Source organism: Parasteatoda tepidariorum, chromosome 1 (genome assembly GCF_982258835.1).
Source record: "Parasteatoda tepidariorum strain Cologne lab strain chromosome 1, Ptep-v5.0, whole genome shotgun sequence".
In the NCBI taxonomy this organism is placed as follows: Eukaryota; Metazoa; Arthropoda; class Arachnida; order Araneae; family Theridiidae; genus Parasteatoda; species Parasteatoda tepidariorum.
In genome coordinates, this window is record NC_141755.1 from 62,647,992 (window position 1) to 62,671,260 (window position 23,269).

Sequence of the window (23,269 nt, forward strand, 5' to 3'; positions counted from 1 at the left end):
TTAAATCGTTTTTAATTTTATTTGAACATCCATGGAAAACAATTACAATAGAATAGTTGTTTAGGGAAAATACTGAGACACAAAACAATCCTCCCTTCACTTTTTTTTCTTCAAATAAACTATTAAATGTTACATTAACGTTGAAATATGGAAGACCAGCATTTCTTGACTCCAAGCTTATTTTTCCTCATCTGCTGAAGACTGTGCTATCCCAGTCTAATTCCCAGTCATTCTTCAGTCTCTCTCTCTGTAAAATAATTTTAGTTTTATCATTAATTTTATTAAAAAGAGTAAAAAAAATCTGTTTCTTTCATTATTGATTTTTTTTATTGTTCTAATGAAAAGAATTAAATATGTTAAAAAGGAAAAATATTTTCTTTGTGATTGCTAGTGTAGACGTTTCATTTACATTACGTAATTTAAATGACTTTTTTAAATTTTTCTTTTATTAATTTTCTGATTGAAACTTTAGGCTTGTCTATAAAACACATAATAGAAATTTGAGGAATTATACAGTATAAATCAGTGGTTCCCAATTTTTTTCTGCTATATGAACCCTACATTCATTCACCTGAACCCCGACTTTATAACTAAAGTACATAAAGGCGATTGCAAAAATAAAAGTCTACTTAAGTTTGAAAATGTAAGAAAACGGGATTTTTCATCATTTTATCATTAATAATCTAAAATTAGGTTTTATATCAGACAGTTGAATTCACAGTCCTGGCTCTGAATCTAGAGTCATTTATTTGGAGAGTAGTTTTAATTATTTCAAGTAGAGGTGTTGGGTCAATATATAAGACAGGCTTTAAGAATGCGTCGGCGGAAGAGAGAGGATTAGAGAAGAGAGAAAATCACTTCTTTGAAATGCGCTATTTCTTGATTTCATAGATATTTCTTGATTCTACAGACAAATTATAGTTTGGTGTGTAAACACAACTTAAAAATCAATTAAATAAGTCGAATTATAGTTTTTGTTGAAATAAATTATAAAAAGAACTGCTATCAGCGTTGAAATTGACTAGTGGAGAAGCATAATTCCTTATAAACACGTTGACTTAAAACATTTTATTAACGATAATACTACAAAAATCAAAAGCATTAAAAATGTACTCGATTTATGTGTTTTTAATAGTTTTGTCTTCGCCGGTCACCAGTGACCTCCGTGGCACTACGAACAAACTCAGTGCCGGTCACCGGTGACCCCCATGGCAATCAACGCGTTAACAATCTAGTTATTTTATTATTGTTTGAAAAGCACGATGGGAATAACTATTGCAATATTTAGTAAATGAATGTCTATTTTTATTTGAAAAATTGTGCTATTTCTTATTTATTGTCATTTTACTTTAAACAACATTGCAGAGGCAACCAAAACATTTAGTAAATAATGGTTTATTGATTGAATCTAAATATTCCAAAATTAATATTAGTTCTAAAATTGTTTAAAAGAAACTTTAAAAAATGCTTAAATCTTGGAGCCCGCTTAACTCTTCCATAACCCTAAATGTTAGGGATATGTTATGCAGGCAACGAAATGCAGCAACAGCGCATAACACTAAATCTGTGGAATATAGAAAAAAAACATCTTGACAGCATTTTCTGAGATAATTGTGACAAAAACCACAATTTCCTTCCGATGGTATTGAAACTATCTAAATCCATAAATTCGAATGTTTTCAAAACGTCGCTCCACTACGTCAAAATCTAATGTTAAAAGCATGTACTTACTACTGCTGTAGGAGGTCGAGGTGTTCTACGAATTTCGGAATCTGTGGGAGGACGATAAACAACCGAGTCTGGTGCTCGAAAGGCTTTCGGCTCTGGTCCAGGTCCAACCCATTTACCTGTATCATAGTTGTATTTTCCCAACATCAACTTATTATGTACTGTATTTTTCATAAACAAAGCTTCTTGGAATGGAATATCTCGATAGGACGGCATTTTACTTCTTGCCTACATGAAGAGAAAATTATCGTAAAAGTATTCAATCAAACTCTCAGAGTTCAACGATAAGCCAATCATCAGAATTAAGAAATAAAGAATAGGGACATCATGTATAGTGACGTATTTAAGTAATACGGAAGCTGTTAGAAGGAATATTGAAATGTAAATTAATATGAGAATATTGTCTCGTGGAAACATAGCATTCTAATGAGAGAATTTTAACGTTTATATAAAATAAATTTTGTTTTACAACAATCGAAGTAGTGATCCAATCTAGGAGGATTTTTCATTCTTCTACATGCATAAACATAACAATGATTTTAAGCTATAAAGGATAGCATTGTTTATTAATTTATAATTGATTACGTCATACTTCATAACTTAATATGTAAAAAAAGAAAAGAAATATACATTAGATTTTAACTCTTCCCCAGCATGGACGTAATTTTTCAAACAAATATTGTAGTTCTATCTATCACAATGTAAGCATAAAAATTAGGTTTTCATAATTAATGATGTGTATGCTATTTTAGAAATTTTTCATTAAGAATTATTCATGGTTTACAGGAAATCTAACAGCTAGAATTCATATCTGTGAAATTTCTGAAATTTCATTGTCTTTTTATATATAATTCATAAATATGTACTTAAATTTGGCAAAACATTCTTCTAAAATTATGAGTTAAAACTCATTCAATTAAGAAAAAAGCAGAAATATTTAATCGATGGGCATATGAATGAAATAAATTTTTGTAAACTTTATATTGTATAAAAAAAAACTTAAATTTTCAAACTTTATAAGGGGCTCTCTCCTCATTTTCCTGCTCGCAAACGTGATAATTTCTTCACTTTTCAACGTCTCACGTGAACGTTCTTCACGTTTCAATATATATATATATATATATATATATATATATATATATATATATATATATATATATATATATATATATATATATATATATATATATATATATATATATATATATATACTATCTGGCCATTAATGACCGGACACCCCTCATTTGATACATGAGGTGCTAGTATCAAGTCAGTAGGGCGTAGGACCGCCACGCGCCCAAATCACAGCTTTAACCCTTCTAGGAAGGCTATCCACTAGGTGTTGGTACACGGCGGCAGGTATTGCCCGCCATTCCTCCTGTAACATGGCGAAGAGTTGAGTGGTGGTTTAGGGGCATTGTGGTCTGGCCCTCAACCGGCGCTCCAACTCATCCCAGAGATGCTCAATTGGATTGATGTCGGGACTTTGGGGTGGCCAGTCAAGCTCTTGCACCTCCATTTTATCAAGCCAGTCCGTGATGGCATGTGCTTTATGAATGGCAGCGTTATCGTGTTGAAACACAAACGGACCATTACCGAACTGTTGCAACAGGGTGGGAAGCGCCGAATTGTCCAGGATGTCTCTATACCCTTCTGCGTTCAGGGTTCCACGCACTAACACCAAGGCTCCAAGGCCAAACCATGAGAAACAGGACCAAACCATAATTCCTCCACCGCCGAACTTCACAATGGGGACAATGCACTCCGGTAGGTACCATTTTCCGGGCATTCGCCAGATCCACACTCGTCCATCAGAGTGCCACAACATGTAGCGTGACTCATCACTCCACATAACGCTTTTCCATTGCTCTACTGTGCACTGGCGACCTGCTCTGCACCACTGAAATCGGTGGCGGGCGTTTAATGGAGAGATGTTTGGCTTATGTGCTGCTGCTCGTCCATGGAATCCTTGTGCAATCAGCTCCCGACGAATGGTACGTGCACTGGCAACACTGCCAGATGCAGCCCGGAAGTTGGTAGCGACAGTGTCCAACGACCATTGTCGGTTTGCCTTCACTACACGTCGAAGAGATCGTCGATCCCTGTCGGACATTATTTTGGGCTTGCCGGGTCGGGACTGCGGTTTTATCACTCCCTCTCGTTCCTATTTCAACACGACGTCACCAACTATTGACTGTGGTACCTGAAAGTTGTCGGAGATGGCACGTATGGAATGACCAAATCGGTGAGCGCCTATGATCATGCCCCTTTCCGCCTCATTCAGCTCTCGTCGTCGACTCATTTTCACTGTTAACGCTCGTATGGCCGTCGCCTGCTTGCGAGTGGTCTTTCCCCCACCCCAGGTATTTATTCCGCCAGGACGAGTCCACCTGCCGTTCAAGGGGTGTCCGGTCATTAATGGCTAGATAGTGTATATATATATATATATATATATATATATATATATATATATATATATATATATATATATATGGGAATACAAATTAGCTTGGTCCGTTTTAGCTTGGATGGCTTTGGCTGCCATGAATGTTTCATAGTGACAGCTGGTTTCGGTGGTTTCAGAGAGATTAGACATGTGTCAATAATATTCAGTTTATATCGCTTTATGTTTCATACGAAAACCATGTTTTTTACTTTGTTGAATATGTTAAATGTTGTGGTAACTAAGCAGCATTTGCGGGAGGTTTTATGTTTCTGCTTTAATTGCCAGAAAAGTGAAGCTTAAGCGCATCGAATGCTTGTAGAAGTTTATAGCGACAATGCTCCAACTGATAAATCATGTTGGGAATGGTTTCGACGTTTCAAGAATGGTGAATGGTGAAAGAAGAATGGTGAACGGTGTTGTATACTATGAGCTGCTATAACCTGGCGATTCCATTACGGGCGGTCGGTATAGGCTACAATTGATTCGTTTGAGCCGTGCATTACGAGAAAAACGGCCGGAATACGAGCAAAGACATGACACAATTATTCTTCTGCATGATGACGGTTGGCCTCATGTCGCAAAAGTCGTAAAAATTATTTGGAAAATCCAAAGTGGGATATTTTTCCACACCCGCCGTATTCACCGGACATTGCTCCTTCTGATTACTGGTCGTTCCGACGGATGCAGCACGATTTGGCAGGTCACCGGTTCACTTCTTTCGCAGAAATCGAAAATTGGCACCTAACTTGGATCGCCTCAAAGGACGAGACATTTTTTCGAGATGGAATTCGAAAATTGCCTGAGAGGTGGGAGAAAGTAGTAGCCAGCGATGGACAATACTTTGATTAATCTGTTCATTCATTTTGGTCAAAAATAAATACATTTTTGACCACACAAAAAACGGATCGAATTAATTTGTACACCCAATATATAAGCTTGAAGCAAGCAGAAACTGTATTAAAAATCTACATTTTAATATATTAATATAAATAATCAGGCAAACTAAACTTTCGATTGGATTTTCAAATATTAATAGGCATTCTCAATGGTCAAGAGGTAGAATTTAAATGTACTAATTAATTAATGCAGATATTAATACAGATGAGATTTTGAGTAACCTTAAATTTGAGTAATTTGAAATATCTCAATCTATTTAAGAAATTATGATATGCTCAAAAGATTTTTGCATACTATTATTAAACTGGTTTTTTCCAAATTAATTCTAGGCAAACATTATTATTATTATTATTATTATTATTTTTTATATAATTTCCAACTCTTGAAAACTCTTTTTTTAACAATTGGACTATATTTTTCTGGTTGCTGTCTGATTTCTAGAATTTAAAATAAGAATCAGTCGGCAAAAAAGTTTTACTCACAGAAAGTTCATTTTTATGTTTGACTTCGTAACGTAAAAATATTGTAGGCAATAAATAATTTATTGATTTCCTGTCTATCTCTCAAAGCATCTACCCTACGAATCCAATATAAATCTAATCAGGTTCTCGGCAATTTTTGAATTTTATATAAATTATATGAATTTAATATAAATTTATCACTCATGTTTCAATGTATCAAGTATAATAATACAAAAATAAAACTTCTTCATTTTGTTGGATTAAACTGTTATATGAGGAAAAATCTTAATAGCATATTTGCAAAGCGCCAATAACAAAATTATGCTACCTGGCATCACAAAAATGACCAACAATTCTGTAAGACATAGAAATGTACAGTTTTTTACGTTCTGCTAAGGAAAGGAAATTATTGATTCTGACCATTTTTGAAATTAGTTGCAGAGTTTGTGAAAAGATGGTACAACTTCATTCTAGATCATATTGAAATATTTGCACAGGGGCCTTTAAATCAGTACAAAGCTTACTTTTGCACTGTGTTTTATAGCTTTTTTTTAAGTTGCACCATCTGTTAACGAACTTGGAAACTAATCTTAAAATTCGGAAAGAATAAGGTCATAATTTCCTAAGAAAAAGGTAGTAAAATGTACATTTTTATCTTATTCCATTTTTTAAAAATTTATTTCGTTCTAATTGTCAGTCATTTTTAAAACACACATTATATTATCATAATTATTGTTTCAACGATTTGTGACAGTAAAGTTAAGTTTAGAAAGTATAAATTGAAAAAAAAAAGAATATTCAGAAAGTTTGGAGAGTATAAATATAAACTTAATATGAGATATACAAAATAAAAATTAAAAATTGTGAGTTTCAATTTTTTAAACACAATTTTATTTTATGAACTACTAATATACAAACCTCTTCTATGGGACTTAATCTTGAAATCCCGTTGGACTTTCTTTTTATTACAATTGCTGAAATAACCACTGCAATAACAGTTAAAATAAAAGCTCCAATTATAACTCCTAAAATCAATGTTGTATGCTCCATTTCACTAGCTATAAAATAACAGAAATAGTTATAATATCATATTAACTTAAAAATTAAAGATAAATAATCAAAAAAAATTTTCAAACGTTATTACACCATTCAGAATATATTATCATTCGTTTTGTCCTTTACTCTTTATTCAGAATACGGTGATTTTAAGTTCAGGATATATTATCTATCATTTTACGTATTATTTACCTTTAAATCCGCAACACCCCCTTTCTTTTGAAAAAATTTGTCAATAATATACTTCTCAACAGTAATCTTTGATTTGATAACAACACAATATTATGAAATATTTTTTTTTCCAAAATCTTAAGAGCCTAAATCAGATTTTAGGAGAAAACAAAATTAGTTTTTAAGGAGACGGTGGATTTAAATTCAGAATAAGTTATTTATATTTCATTATTTGCCAGCAGATCCCCAATCGAGAATATTCTTTCTTTAAAAAATAAATTCTCATCAATTTACTTCTCAACAGAAAAATTTTAAGCTGATGATCAACTTAAAATCCTTAACATTGTTTCAGATTTTTGTTCTTTTTGAAAATCGGAAAAGTTTTGTAGATTCAGGTTTTAGGTGAAATCAAAATTAGAATTTAATGATATGGTGGATTTAAATAAAATTAGGTTTTAAAGAGACGATGGATTTAAATTCAGAATATATCATTTATATTTCATTATTTGCTTGCAGATACACACACACAATCCAGAATATCCTTTCTTTAAAAATTATTCACAATATACTTCTCAATAGTAATATCTTAAGATGATAATCGACTTAATATTATTAAAATGGTTTAATATTTTTTGTTTTTTTAGAGAATCAGAAAAGTCAAATAAATTCAAGTTCTAGGAGAAAGCAAAATTCGAATTTATAGAGACGGTGGATTTAAACAAAATTAGATTAAGGAGACGGTGGATTTAAATTTAGTATACATTATTTATGTTTCATTACTAGCATATAGAAGAACAATCCGTAACAACCTTTTTTCTTAAAAAAATCTCAACAATATGCTTGTCAATAATAATATTTTAAACTGATAATCGACTTAATATCATTAAGATGGTTTCGTATTTTTTGTTATTTCTGAGAATCAGAAAAACTTAGTAAATTCACATTTTAGAAAGCAAATTTAAAATATAGAAAGACTTCAAATTTTAAAGTTTAAAATATTACATGCAACATAATGATTAAGTAATACTATATTCTATAGGGTCTGTAATCATCTCCCTTAATATAGATTTCTAAAATTTTACCCAAAAATAAAGAAAAATAAAAACATTCACGCTTAATTTGGGATAGCAAATTGAGCGATGGAAAGCAATAGAAAAACAGAAATATTATCTAATTATATCAAGGAATTTTTTTTAGTAAAATAATTGTCGAAGTCCTAGTCGTTCTGTAATAGTAAGTTCTGTAGCTGCCTAATGATCATCTTTATTTTCAGTCAAAACCTATTTATTTTCTTTGGAAGTAAAATAGGTTTTGATGATTTCCAACCCACCATCTTCGTTATTGAGTTTCCTGATTTGGATAGTATGTTTTTTAAATATTAGGTTGTGGCTCCAGCTCTCCCATGGTTATACTTTTAACATAATTTTAAAAAACGGTTTTTTAATATCCATTTTAAGGATAGCTATTAAGTAACAAAATGTATACTAACAAATAAAAACAAAATGAAATAGTTTTTATTTTTAAAAAAAATTAATTTATCAAAAATAAGTGTGTAAACGTATTGGCAAATTAAAATAAGAAATCACGCAATTTTTAAATTTTTTTATTTCTAAAGTTTTTTTAAAAAATTATTTAAATTAATTATAGATTTATTAATAAATTTGCACATTAATCTTAGGTTCTTTTCTTTCTCTAAAAAATAGTCATTTTGTATTATATATATCACAATACACAAAGTTCAACAAAACAAAATAAAAAACTTGTTTTCTGAAATCTCTCTGAAATTTTGTTTATAATGCTCTCAATAACAAAACATTTAAAAAAAAAAATTTAAATGATAGTTACATATCGGCAATTAATTTTTCAAAAAAATGTGGCAGCCTCTTGAGAGGATAAGACTTACAGTTTTTGTTTAAAGAATGAATTCTTAGAAGAGATGAGAAAAAACTGTACCTGGTGTTGACATCGTAGGAGGATCCAATGGTACTACGACTAAAGTATTTCCATCTAAATCATTGATGTTTAATAGTCCATTATCTATCATACGTTTCAGTTCATCTGCTGCAGCTTTCATAGCTTTTTCATCACTCATATGTCCGTGATCGGGACTGGGAACAAGATTAAAGTCCACTTGAATACTACCTAGAGAAAATAAATTATTTTTCTCAAACGAATTATAAGTTTCATGGAATAATATGTTGTATGATATATAATCTTCATTGGAAAGTATATTTTTATGCATTCCTGGGAATTCGAATTGCATAGAAAAGCTATTTCAATACATTTCAACGAAGTTTGAATGAAGGGAAAAGCTACTTTGTTCTATGTTTCTATACAAAGAGTCTTGAAAATATAAATAGAAAAATTCCATGCGTATACTTCTAAATGCCTCAATAAATTTTGAATGTATAATAAAGCTATTTCCATGCATATTTCTACACATTACAAAAACCTTTGAATGTATAATAAAGCTATTTCCAAGTATAATTTTACGTATTTCAAGGAAGAAATTCTCATATATAATGTGGAAAAAAAGACCACCCTGAATAACTTTTGATCTAATGATCTTAACGTTCTAAAACTCAATGTTAATGATTCGAAGGGATAACCTCAAATATACTAATTAATTAATACAGACGACTATTTAAGTTATGAAATCAGATACAAAAACGTACTTTCTCTGAATGATTACATATATTTTTTTCTTCTTTTTTGACAGATTCTGATTTTAGATCCTCTAAATAGGCCAGAAGAATGATCTAAAGTTTGGTCCTATTATTGCTAATTTTACTTTTTGCGTATTTCGTCATATTACGAAAACTTTTTAAGCAAATTGAAATTTTTTCCCAATCATAAAATTCGCTTATCTAAAGATATTTCCACGCAAAAAATAACTTTCAGTAGATACTTATTATTTTTTATTATTTTATTTAGTAATTGTCGAAAAAAATCTTCAAATGTAAGGTATATATTTTTTTATACTTTAAAGAATGTAATTTTACATGACAAAATACAAAATTTGAGCGATTTCGGTTGAATAGTTCCTGAGAAATCGAATTTTAAATGTACGGCTTTTTAATGCTTTGCGACAGAATTAAATAATATTATATGCTTTACTGTTTAAGACCTAAAATAAAAACGTTTTGAAAATGTTACCTAACCTGTTCATTCAAAAAATTTTTTTATTTAAACTAAGAAAATCAACACTGCGTTCTTTTTTTTAAGAACAATTTCAAATTTTTTTTAAAAATTTTATTAAAAAATAAATTTTAAAAAAAAATCTTCTTAAAACCATTAGATACTTTTTAATCAAAGAAGATGTTCTACAATAACAAATGTTTTACAATCATCAACTTTCACGTTTATTTTAAGAATCCTTTTCAAAAGTGAATTTAAAAATGTATATACATCAAAGGTCAAAATTTTGTATTTTAGCTACGAAAAGAAAGACAACGTTATCAAATTTGGACAAATTATTATTGAAAAAAAGGTATTTAACCTTATCAAAACTTATCTGATCAATGAATTAAACTTAAAAGTGTTTATAATAATTGCTTATTTACTTATTCACTTAGTCAAAAAATTTTGGTGTTTTTAACTCTACCATTCGTCAAGTTCTATTGTGTATTTTACCAACTAAATATTAACAATTAATGTGCAACCTTGCAACAATTAATGTAAACAAATTTAACTGTATATGCACTGATACACACAACTGTTATTAAAAAATTTTTTATTTCAATTTTAATTTTCCCTCATATTATATAAGTTCATAAATTCAGTTTAAAATAGAAAGTTTGAAAAAAACATATATTTTATCATATTTTTCTTTACAAATATTCATTATTACAATGAAAGTATGCATGTATGAATGAAATTCACTACATATGTTTACGAAGTTAATAAAGGTATTTGAACTGAACAAATTGTAATTTGAGAGCTTGAATACTAAATTTAATTAACAACATTTTATCTGTAACATTTCTAGTAATAAATATCAGGTTTTCTTAATAGTAAATGTAATTTAAATATCTTAAACTTCTTCCTAAAATTTGATACATAATTAAAATAAAAAGTTTGATTTGCTTGATTCTAGTATATGGTTCTATCAGATATATATGCATAAAATTTCATATGGTACACCTAACGTATATTTCACGAACGTCTGAGATTTAGAATTTTAAATAATTTAAATAACTAATTATATTAATATCGTATAGCTGTTAAATTATAGGTAATTATTGTTTTTTCCATCAAAATACTATGTCTTTAGAAAAATTTAATAGTTTACCTTTAGTCACTGTTAGATTTTGAACACACTCAATTGGGACTCTCATGGCGACACCAAGCTGTTTTGTCAGACTTTCTTCGAAGTCTTTTTTCCTTGTACCAACCACCTCTTTATAATCCGCATCAATTGTGAAATGAAAAGGTATAATACTGCTCTCTGTACTTACAACTGTACTTGTGGATGTAGTAGACGTTCTAATACTATCATCAACATCATCTCTGTCAACATCATCAGAAAGAGAAGATGGCTCACTAAAAGTTACAATGTCTTTCTGAGTTGAAATTTTATTTTCATTTGTTATATCTTTACTGATAACTTCAGGTGTGCTATCAGAATAAACTTCTTCATCTTCAACACTTTCGGTATATACTGATTTCCTTGGAGCGGTTTCTAAGTTAATCGTGCTTGTTTTTATTGGCAAATGCGGAAAAAATTGGCTAAGGTCTACGGAACTTATGTCGAAATTGAAAACTGGTGTGGGCTGGATTAAATTAGGATTTAAAATTTCCTCTCCTTTATTCCCTGTTGTAATTTCTAATGAATCCTGTTCATCTTTCAAATCACGAGGGAGTTTATTCCCTTTTGATTGAATGTTACTGTCTGGCAATGTTTCCACCTTATTTTTATCAGTGGTAAAAACTCCTCCATCTCCCAAAATGCTATCAATTTCAACAGAAAGCTTCGGCGTAGTAACATACTTTTCAGGGATGTCATCTTTATTAGAAACATCATCGATATTGAAATTCACATCTAAATTACCACTGCCCATTTTAGTAGATGCATTTACACTAATTCCCATTCCATTAATATTAAATTCATGACCAAAACTACTAACATTAGAGGTATTTACAGGAAGAGGTAAGTTTAAACCGGAGTCAGGTAGAGGGATTTTTGAAATGCTATTTGTAGTCAATAAATTTTCCTCCTTGGGTTGAACTTCTGGATTTCCTAAATCGGGCACATCAAATATGTCATCGACATTTGAAATCGGCTCAGTTAAAATTTCTTCGTTCGATGATTGTGTTTCTCTTTCTGCACGTATAAGCACATCATCAGTTAAAATAGAATTTCTTGATCCACCCTCAAATGCAATCGAATTTTTTGTTGCATCATCAGATGAAATCAAATTTCTTGATAAGTCATCAATTTCTGTGGTTGTCTGAGATGTAATTAAGTGTTTAGTAAATACCGGCACCAAGGTATAAGTTTCATCAATGTTTTTAACTTTCTTTATAGCTTTCGTTAGAAGCAATGAATTGACAGTTGTGGAACTTATTTTTTCAGGGAAAATATTAACTGCCGTGGGTTTAACAAATAAAAAACTAATACTTTGGTTATCAACGTTAAATAATGGATTTTTTGATGACGTCACTTCTTCCTTTGAATCAAGTGCAGTTTTTTCTCTTCTAGAAGAGAAATCATTGCTGGGAATTACTTCATTTAATATTTTTCCAGCGGTGTTCATATCTCTATTTTTCAAAGCATCATCAGATACAATGAAACTGCTTGATGTTGTTGACAAGATTTGATTATTCTGATCAATATTGATGTCATCAGACTTAACCGATTCAATGCTTAAACTCTTATCATTTAGATTTATTATTGGGTTTATTTGAGATTCTCTTTTATTCTTTTCCTCACGTGTACTGTTGTACTTTTCAAGAGGGAAGTCATTATCAGATAATACATCCTTCACTATTTCATCAGTGTCAACCGTGTCTCCTCTTTCCAGTGTATCATCAGATTCAATATAACTCTTTGGAGTAGTCAACAACATTGGATCTTTCTCATTAATAGCATCATCGAAGTTAACCAACTCAGTATCTAAACTTTCATTGTCAACTTCTATCTTTGCCTGATTACCGTGTGATCCCTCATGATGCACTTCATTGCGTTCATTCTTGTTCTCTCCAGATGTGGCGTTTTTTTCGGGTATTTTATAATTTGTAATTTCTTCAGTGGAAATCTCGTCTCTCCTTCCCAGTGTAAAATCATGTTCAATGAAGCTTATTGACGTCGTATACGAGGTTTTATCATTTTGACCAGTACGAAAGTCATCAGGAATTAAATTTTCATCATCAACATCCATTAACGGGTTCTCCGATAATTCTTTTTTATACTTCGTTTCATCAATTTCGTTCCTTCCAGGTGAAAAATCATTACTCGGTGTATTTTTATCTGCATTTGTATTAGTGATTATCTCATTTACACTTCCTTGTGCATTATCAGATTTTGAAGAGCTCTTTGGTGTTGTAAGCAGTGTTTGCTTATTACCATCAATATGAATGTTCCCATTAATAGTAAAATTTATCTCCAAACCCTCACTTCCCAGCTTTGTAGAAGCATTTGCTTTGATCTCGATATCACTAAGGTTTATTTTATTTCCCAAACTTATGTTGGAATTCAGATTTTTTGAAGAAGGAAAAAGCAAGCTTGAAAGAAGCAAAGTTTGACTGAATTTCGATAAATCATTATTAACAAGGTTATTTTCGCTTTCTAGCTGCTTATCCAAATCTCTCGAACTAGCTATTTTATTAACAGGCCTACCATCGAAATTAAAAAAGTTTTCAGTTAATACTTCTTCATTTGATGATTCCGTTTCTCTTTCATTACGTATAAGTAAATCAGTGATTGGAATTAAATTTGCTGATGCATCACTAGTGTCAACAGTTCTTTGAGATGGAGTGATTAATTTGGTGAATAATGATTTTATGCCAAAACTTTCTTTGTCATTTGTCTTCGTTCCCTCAATTGGAGTTGGAAGGAATTTATCAACAAAACTAGAACTTAATCTCTGGGTAGATGTTAAAAATAGGATGGGCTCAACCAATCCAAGGTTAACAATATCATCATTGCCATCAAATAATGTATTTACTAATGACTTCGTATTATAACTTTCATAATGGGATGTTCTAATAGGTTTAATTTTAAAATCATTGTCGTTTAATATCTCATCTAAGCCAGAAAAGTCATTAGCTCCTTGTCCAAACGAATCAGAAACTTCGGTTGTTGCCAACTCGGTTGTAGTAAGAAACTTGGTATTTACGAATTTTAAGACTGAATTATTTTCATTAATTAGAACTGATTTTAAAGAAGACTTATCAGTAAGTTCAAAACCTGATGGCTGAAAAAATGATGGAATTTGAGTGGGCTTGATCAATTCAGGAGTCGCAATATTATCATCGATATCTAAGGACAACTTCTCTGATGATTCTGTTTCAGAATTTGCATCATGAAATATTTTGTTTTGTTTTATTTCAAAGTCACTATTAGTTAATGATTCATACATACTTCCATAAGTAATGGCTTCAGTTTCTTTTTCAAATGAATTGTATTGTTCGGCAAAGTCTACTGTTGTAAAAGAAACAGCTTTGCTATGATAACCCCCATTATTGTGTGAATTCACATCTGAATTATTTTTCTCAAATTTACTTGCAATATTTGGATTTGTTCCAATTTCATTAATTTGGTCAAAATTTGGATCTACGTTACTGTTGTTAGAAATATAAGTAGATGAGGGTATGTTTGAATCAAATTCAGCTCGATTCAGTTTCGTGATAGTAAAGTTTTTTGGTTTGATTTGAACATTTGAATTTTTTGACTTGGTAACTTGTTTGTAAATGTCAGAAAAGAAGTCTGTTAAATTTTCTTCACTTGAAGACTGCGTTCCTTTTTCAGCCTCTATAAGTATATCTGTTGATGACACAGGTATTCTTGATAAATTCTTGACTTGTACAGTTGTTTCTGATGGGAGGACATTCGATTTACCTTCTTTATAGCTCATATTTTTCCATTCTCCATCAATCTGTTTCGTTAGACTGCCAGGCTGTAAAATTACAGAAACATTTAGATTTGAAGTTAAATACTTTTCTAAATCTCTGTCACGATCATCGTTTATTGAAATATCAAAGAATGGAAATTTTTCATTTAAGTCTTCATCATTACTAGATTTGGAATTTTCTTTTATTGACAATAAAGTTTTATTTTTTGAATCAAAATTCTCTTCAAATGGAGGATGTGTAATACCTGTACTTTCCGAATTATCAGTAGCATTAAAATATGAATTAGTGTCGTTAATATTTTCAATATTAATAGATGGTAATTTCGTGTTAGTAGAAGCTTTAGTTAAATTTTTCAAATCTTCTTGCGAGTTTTGAAGAGGTGTTCTAGCGTTTTCAATTTTCTCCTTTCCAGAACTAGATTTCATGAAAAATTCTTCTTCGGGGGATAGAATTTCTCTTTCTGTTCGTATGAGAGCATTTTCTTCGGAATCCGGAGTCAAAAATATTCCATTCTTGCTAAGACTCGTATTCTCATTCTCTTTTTCAGTAATTTCCAACAATTCTAATTCTGTGGTACTATCAGAATCATCGTTTCTTTTTATTACATAGTTGTTTTCGTCAGAGATCAATTTCGATTCTAAACTTTCGTTCTTTTTTTGAAATAAGCTTTTCGCTGAATTATCTAAATTATTATTTGCTTTATTATTTGAGTTAATATTTCCTATCACTTTGTCGTCTACATCATTTCGACTTCTTACAATATTTCCTTCGGCTGCAGAATTCGTTTTTAGAGCTAAGTTATATTCTGTAAAAGCTACATTATTGTTATATGGAGTCGAAGTTCTTTTTTCATCTTGAGTTTTCAGAGAATTTTTCTGAACTTCTTCAGTAGTTGTTACATAAACACTGGAAAAATGTTCTGTATTAGGATCGTTGCTGAGTTTTTCATAATTATCGAAAGTACTTAAATTGAGAATCATATCCTTATTGGTGCTACTTTTTATTTTCATGCCAGTATCCATTCCAAAATCAATGCCTCCAGATGCCTCAATGCTTTTAAGTACATTTGTAACATGGTTGCTTCTACTTATTTGCTTTAATATTTCCTTCACATACGTGCTACTCGGCTTATGTCTTTTGTTGTCGTGATTTATTTCAGTCAGTTGAGTTTGGAGTGAGACCTGTTGTATGTCCTGAAAACTAGTACTTTCTTCAACATTTTCGGTTATCTCCATTTTCTTTAGTTTGCTCAAACTTTTCGTTTCTTTCAAAAAAGCACCCATTGTTTTTCCTTGGTAGACTGCATATGGACTTCTGGAGAGCTCAAGATGCTGAGTTGGAAAAATTTGTGTATTTAATTCTGTTGGAACAGTAGTAAAAGTTCGAAGCATTTGGTTTAACCCTTCCGTTGCATAAAAGTTATTTTCCACACCATTGTTTTGTTTGAAATTCAAACTACTTTTAAGGTACACGTCGATATTTGAACTTGGATTTTCACTCAATATCAGATTATTATTTTCATCAAAATTAACTTTCAATGCATCAGTTGAAAATACATCTAACGCTGATTCAGTCCGAGTTATATAAACTGCAGTTGACATTGGATCAATTTGAGAGATAGGAACTGGGGATATTCTTTCTTCGTTGAACTTGCTTCCGTGTGGTAAATTTCCCTTTACTGACTCTGTATGGTTATTTTTAAAAATACTTAATACTTTGAGAAAATCAGTTTCAGAAGACATAAATTTATCAGAAGACACTGATCCAGTACTAATTAGGAACCCGTTTGTTGAGTTGGAATTATGTTCATTTAAATTGAAATTATCTTGGTTTGTTCCATTGAAATCATTTCTGACTCTTGAAAAGTTCATATCAGGATACTTATCAGAATAAAGTTTGACACTCTGATTCTGATTTTCGTTTCCAGAAATATATTCAGAGAGGTTCACTATGTTTGAATGGTGGTTTTCTTCACTCGAAAACGTATTTTGTGTAAGAGTTTTTGACAGTTTTAAAATTCCTTTTCCTTGACCCACTGCATTAATAACAGAGTTTAAATTAAAATCAGTTGTCTTTTTATTCAATAACCAATCAGTTTGTGTCGATCTAGTTTCATGCAACAAAACAGAATTCATTGTTTTTAAACGTGAGTCATTTGTCTCGTCATTTGCTCGGTAGGTTTCAACAGAACCTACAATATCAAACGATGTTGCAAAATAATAATTTTCGTCAGGAACAGAGTATGGTTCAGAATATATTTCATGTATTTTGTCTTTCCTCGATTCATACAAAACTGCACCAGGTACTACAAGCGAGTGTGCAGTAGTCAGAATTACCCGATATTTTAAATCACTAGACTGGGTTAAATTCACTTTTAAAGTAAAACTAGATTTCAATGTTGAGGAAGTAAAGCTATTGAGTTTTACAGTTGGAGTGCTATTAAGTTTTTCACTGTAGTTACTATGCGATATGGATAAGTCCTTGTAGACTAAAGGTATTGAAGAACTTATCAAATGTGATTTCCATTTGTGCTTCATTGTCTGATAAGGTTGAATAGTTGACTTGTAATCTTTGTCAAAAATATCAGATTCAATTTCGGCAACATTATGTGAATGTTGTAAATCAGTCTGTGATACAGTAGGAATTAAATGTTGAGCGATATTGTAATGAGATGTTGTTTGTACAGAAGTAGTTTCAAAAGAGTCATTATCATTCATTAACTGAGTCATCTGATTTACGCCACTGATTAAATTAATCACGGAAACCAGACGGTCACCAGATTGCATTGAGTAGTCAAAATTATACGATGCAATTTTAGCTTCATTTTGTGAATGTTGTAAACCAATATGTGATGTAATGGAACGTTGAACAAACTGATGAGATGCTGTTTCTACAAAAGTGGTTTGAGAAGAGTCAATGTCATTGGTTAATTGAATCATATGGTTCATTTCACTGGTTAAATTAATCATGGATACCTGTCGGTCACCAGATAGCACTGAGTAGTCAAAAATACCAGATTCTATTTTAACCGCATTTTGTGAGCCAATCAGTGATGCAATGGAACTTTGAACAATCTGATGAGATGCTGTTTTTAAGGAAGTGGTTTCGAAAGAATCATTATCATTCGTTAACTGAGTCATCTGGTTTACGCCACTAGTTAAATTAATCTCGGAAACCAGCCAATCATCAGATTGCATTGAGTAGTCAAAAGTATCAGATACAATTTTAGCTTCATTTTGTGAGCCAATCAGTGATGCAATGGAACTTTGAACAATCTGATGAGATGCTGTTTTTAAGGAAGTGGTTTCGAAAGAATCATTATCATTCGTTAACTGAGTCATCTGGTTTACACCACTGGTTAAATTAATCTCGGAAAGCAGCCAATCACCAGATTGCATTGAGTAGTCAAAAGTATCAGATGCAATTTCAGCTTCATTTTGTGAATTTTGTGAGCCAATCAGTGATGCAATGGAACTTTGAACAATCTGATGAGATGCTGTTTTTAAGGAAGTGGTTTCGAAAGAATCATTATCATTCGTTAACTGAGTCATCTGGTTTACACCACTGGTTAAATTAATCAGGGAAACCAGCCAATCACCAGATTGCATTGAGTAGTCAAAAGTATCAGATGCAATTTTAGCTTCATTTTGTGAGCCAATCAGTGATGCAATGGAACTTTGAACAATCTGATGAGATGCTGTTTTTAAGGAAGTGGTTTCGAAAGAATCATTATCATTCGTTAACTGAGTCATCTGGTTTACGCCACTGGTTAAATTAATCTCGGAAACCAGCCAATCACCAGATTGCATTGAGTAATCAAAAGTATCAGATGCAATTTTAGCTTCATTTTGGGAATTTTGTGAGCCAATCAGTGATGCAATGGAACTTTGAACAATCTGATGAGATGCTGTTTTTAAGGAAGTGGTTACGAAAGAATCATTCTCATTCGTTAACTGAGTCATCTGGTTTACGCCACTGGTTAAATTAATCTCGGAAACCAGCCAATCATCAGATTGCATTGAGTAGTCAAAAGTATCAGATACAATTTTAGCTTCATTTTGTGAGTCAATCAGTGATGCAATGGAACTTTGAACAATCTGATGAGATGCTGTTTTTAAGGCAGTGGTTTCGAAAGAATCATTATCATTCGTTAACTGAGTCATCTGGCTTACGCCACTGGTTAAATTAATCACGGAAACCAGCCGATCACCAGATTGCATTGAGTAGTCAAAATTATCGGGTGCAATTTTAGCTTCATTTTGTGAATTTTGTGAGCCAATCAGCAATGCAATGGAACTTTGAACAATCTGATGAGATGCTGTTTTTAAGGAAGTGGTTTCGAAAGAGTCATTATCATAGGGTAATTGAGTCATCTGTGTTATGTCACTGGTTAAATGACTCAATGAAGGAAATTTATCCAAGCTCTGAATAACAGAAATCTCATCTTTAAGATTTAAGGCGTGTTTGATACTATTACTGTATTGAAATAATTTTTTGCTATTACGAAATGAATAGTTATTGCTCTTTTGATATATTCTTTGAACTGGAGTAGGTTTAATTTTATCTTTAAAATTTGCTGTGAAATCGTTAAAATGCAGAAACAATTCGCTCGTATAGCCAACACTTTTTTGTAAATATCTGCTGCCGCTGTTTGATGCATCTAAATTCTCAGGTTTGTACATTTGAAAAAATTGAGATTTGCTTAAAGTAATACTTGGTTTCAAAAAAGATGTTATATCTGCATCTGTGTGAGACAAGACTGGAGCATTTGTATCAACCTCGTATTTCTTCGATTCTAAATGTGATTGAAAATTAAAGTTAGTTTCATTGGTAATACTAGCGTTTTTATTATTTTGAATCCATTTATTGAAAATATCATTTCGAAAGGATGCCATACCATCTTGTGTGCTGAATTGATTATTTCCATATGTGTCTAGAAAATCATTTGAAGGAAATCCGAGAAGACGTCGTCCACGAAATTTAGGAACAGTTTTGTGTGAAAGTAAATTATTTGCAAAATATTTATGGAAAGAAAATGGATGGAATACAGGATTTGGATTAAATCTTAATTTTAAAATTGCATTCTCAAAGCTACTCAAATTGAAAATAAAAGATGGAATTTTAAGCTCGTCATTTTGTTCTATTAGTTGTGAGTAATTTAAAGTTTTTCTATCAAAAATAGTTTTAAGACAATTGTATGCAAAGTTTGTCACTTTCTTATTACACATATAATTTCTTATACATTTCAGTATCGTTTTCTTTTCTCCAGATGATTCAATGTTATCAATTCCATTTGATAAGATTGATGGTAAAGTTGAAATCTTTTCAAAGCATTCCCTAGCTATTATTTTATATTTCTCGTTCAGACATTTGTTGGAAAATTTACCACTCTGCAAGTTTTTAAAAGTTTTGTTTGTTTGCCTCCTATCTCGAACCCTATTATGTAAAATAGTTCTTTTAGAAAATTTGTTTTTTGATACATATTTTTGTTTATACATCCAGCCATCATTGGCACTGAGAAAGTATGGCGATGTGATTCTTCCATTTTTAGCTGTTGTTTCCGATAGCGTGTTATAATCCAGAATCCTCTTTGGTTTAAAAATTTGCAACCAACTTTCCCATAGAATTTTATTATTATTCGATAAATCTTCGTTATCATTATTACCTGAAAATAAGAACAAATTTATATAGTTTCTGAAACCATAGAGTAAGTTTTATTATTAAATAAAAAATTTTACTATTTCAGTTATATATTGCAGTTACAAAAATATAGATGACTGCAAATGTAACAATATAGGCAATGCTTATAAGTAATTGAATGTATGTTGTACGTTGCTGCTTTCAAAGCCATTTTTTGTAACAATGCTGTTTAAATGCTAAAAAAACGTTAAATTAAAAGTGGAAATAAAATTTAGATAAAATGCTATTTCTACTTTTAATTTAACGTTTTGAACAAATACTATAAGTCTCTGTCCCCTGGTAACTTTGCTCGCCAACTCTCAAGTAAAAAATCATTTTTGTTTCATGTTCTGTTGAAAGTTTATAGTACTAAAATACACAGTCCAGTCACATTAATGTGACCACCACCTACTTTCGACATCAACGTGAAATAACCAATCACAGAAGGCAGGTGGCAGCACATTACAGTGGAGTGTATATAAAAGATACCCTAGGGCATCGGAAGGCATTTCAATCGTTGGCGTAATGCAGAAACGTAGCGATTTATCCGACGTCCAAAAGGGCATGATTACTGGCTTTCGGGCCAAGGGTGGAAGCATTTTGGAAGCGGCTAATTTTGTGAACTGTTCGCGTGCCGCCATTTTAAATGTATACCGTGCGTGGCAAAATAGCACTATCCAGAATCAGCGGCGTGGAGCATGTGGTGCACCACGGGCTATAGATGACAGAGGCGAACAAATGCTACGGAGCTGCATTCGGGTGAATAGACGTACAGCTGTTGAGCAACTGACCGCCAGATGAACCAAGGGGCTACCAAGAGTAAACCTAATTGACTCTCTTCCTGCACGTCTCACAGCGGTCCGCTCTGCCAAAGGTGGTTCTTCTGGCTTTTGACAAGTGGTCACATTAATGTGACTGGACTGTGTATTTCCCAGGATATTATTTTGTAAAGACCACACTTAATATGTGTTTTTAGAATCCTTATCAAAAATTAGAATAAAAATTCATACACACTGAAGGACGCAAGCTAATATTTAAGGGAGGGAAAAACAAGAACGTTGTCGAAATCTGGCATATGCGAAAGAGGAAGACTGATGGAATAAACATCATAACAGGTTTAATGGGAAGTTGAAACTTGAAGGTTTTATAATAATCGTCTTTCTTTCCGCTCTTTTTGTTCGACAATCAAACCTGTTTTGTTTAATTTACCCGCCTTTCTGTATTGAGATTTGTCATATTCCACAGAGTTTTTTCCCTGTGCAAAATATTAATTTTTAACCTCTAATGTGCATACTTTTTTTCTTTTCAATTTGATAAGGATTATAAAAATCCTTATTAAGATAAAATCTATTTACGAGCCCACCTCCCTCCTCACTTTTTTATGAAGTTCAGCATAAACATTAAACTTTGAACACTCTTTTGAGTAAACATTTTTGCCTTAATTTATTAGATCCATGATTCAAATGTGATTTGTAAATTATATGATTTTTACAATAGTATATTTGTGATTCAAATGTGATTTAGTTATAGTGATTATTATGGTTGGAAAATTTAGCCAGTTGAATTTTTTTACGTTTTAAATTTGCCCAATAGCAGCATGGCAATTTCGGAGCATCATAAAATAGTATGTTATTCACCATACCTAATAGCAAAAGTATGAATAATGTTACGTTCATTGCGAAAAATTTATTTAAATTATAACTGATGAAAAAAACATAGAGAAAAAGTTTTGCGTGGAAATAGTCATACGTTATTTGAATTCATTTAAGTACCTCTTAACATACAATTCTCATGTTTAATCTTTGCTCTGAAATGATTTTTTTTCCTTAAAAATATTTACATGTTATACCTTAAATCAATTATAAGCAATGAGATAGTTTCATTACTATAAGTTAAAAAAAATAATTTACCTACTTAAACTTGCATATTTCACAGAATATCATCATTTTATCTTGTCCATTTTAAATCATTAATAATTAACGTAGCATCTTTTTTCAATCAATTTTAGCGAAAGTTCAAAAAAGAAAACAAACAAAATAAGTTTAAAAAGAACGTACAAAAAATATAACGTTGATGGTAAACTGTAATGATACCAACATCAGTAAACAAACAAATAATTTAACTCGGAAGGAAAAGGACACCAAAAACCTTTTACATTTATACTAATTTAATTAAATGATGACACTTTAGCATCCGGGTAATAATTTCCGAAGTGACTATCTAATCCTCTGTTCAAATTATTAGCGAATGATAGAAATGTTTTTTTGTCGTCAACTTACCATTTTCCTCGCATAGTTTCCACCATACAAAACAAAAGAAATTGTCTCTGTCACGCAAAAGTTTTTGGCTCATTAACCATTGTAGCCTCTTTTGAGTATTTGTAGACCACACAAAGTCATTCGCCAATAAAAGGCCGATGAAAAAGAACAGCAATTGGATATAAATGTAGTTTTTTGCCTTGAACACAAGCATGAACTGATTTGGAGTGTCCTACCATATGCATCCATAGAAAACGATAATACCCTGAAAAAACAAAAATTATTTATATAAATATTGCACTTTAATTGATTGAAAAAAATATTTTTTTTGGCCTATATCTTAAAATAATTTCGAGGTTATCCATGATAAGTAGAGTCTGACATTATTTTGTTTCTATTAAATCAATAGCCAATATACACCGAATAGACATTACATTATGACCACCCTCCATCAATAACAATGAGCTGGCCCAGGTTTTCATGGTTTCTCGCCCAGGAAC

General features: G+C 31.4%; 1 protein-coding gene across 1 annotated transcript; it reads right to left on the reverse strand.

Annotated features, from left to right (window-relative positions):
- On the reverse strand, positions 1 to 23,034 carry LOC107452950 (uncharacterized). The gene is made up of 6 exons (XM_016069581.4): positions 22,791 to 23,034; positions 11,051 to 20,497; positions 8,713 to 8,901; positions 6,451 to 6,590; positions 1,732 to 1,956; positions 1 to 247 (listed from the first exon to the last, which is right to left on the reverse strand). Exons 1-6 carry the CDS (start codon positions 22,981 to 22,983, stop codon positions 188 to 190), a joined length of 10,254 nt encoding a protein of 3,417 aa, XP_015925067.3. The 5' UTR covers positions 22,984 to 23,034; the 3' UTR covers positions 1 to 187.
- Between the last annotated feature and the right edge of the window lie 235 nt (positions 23,035 to 23,269).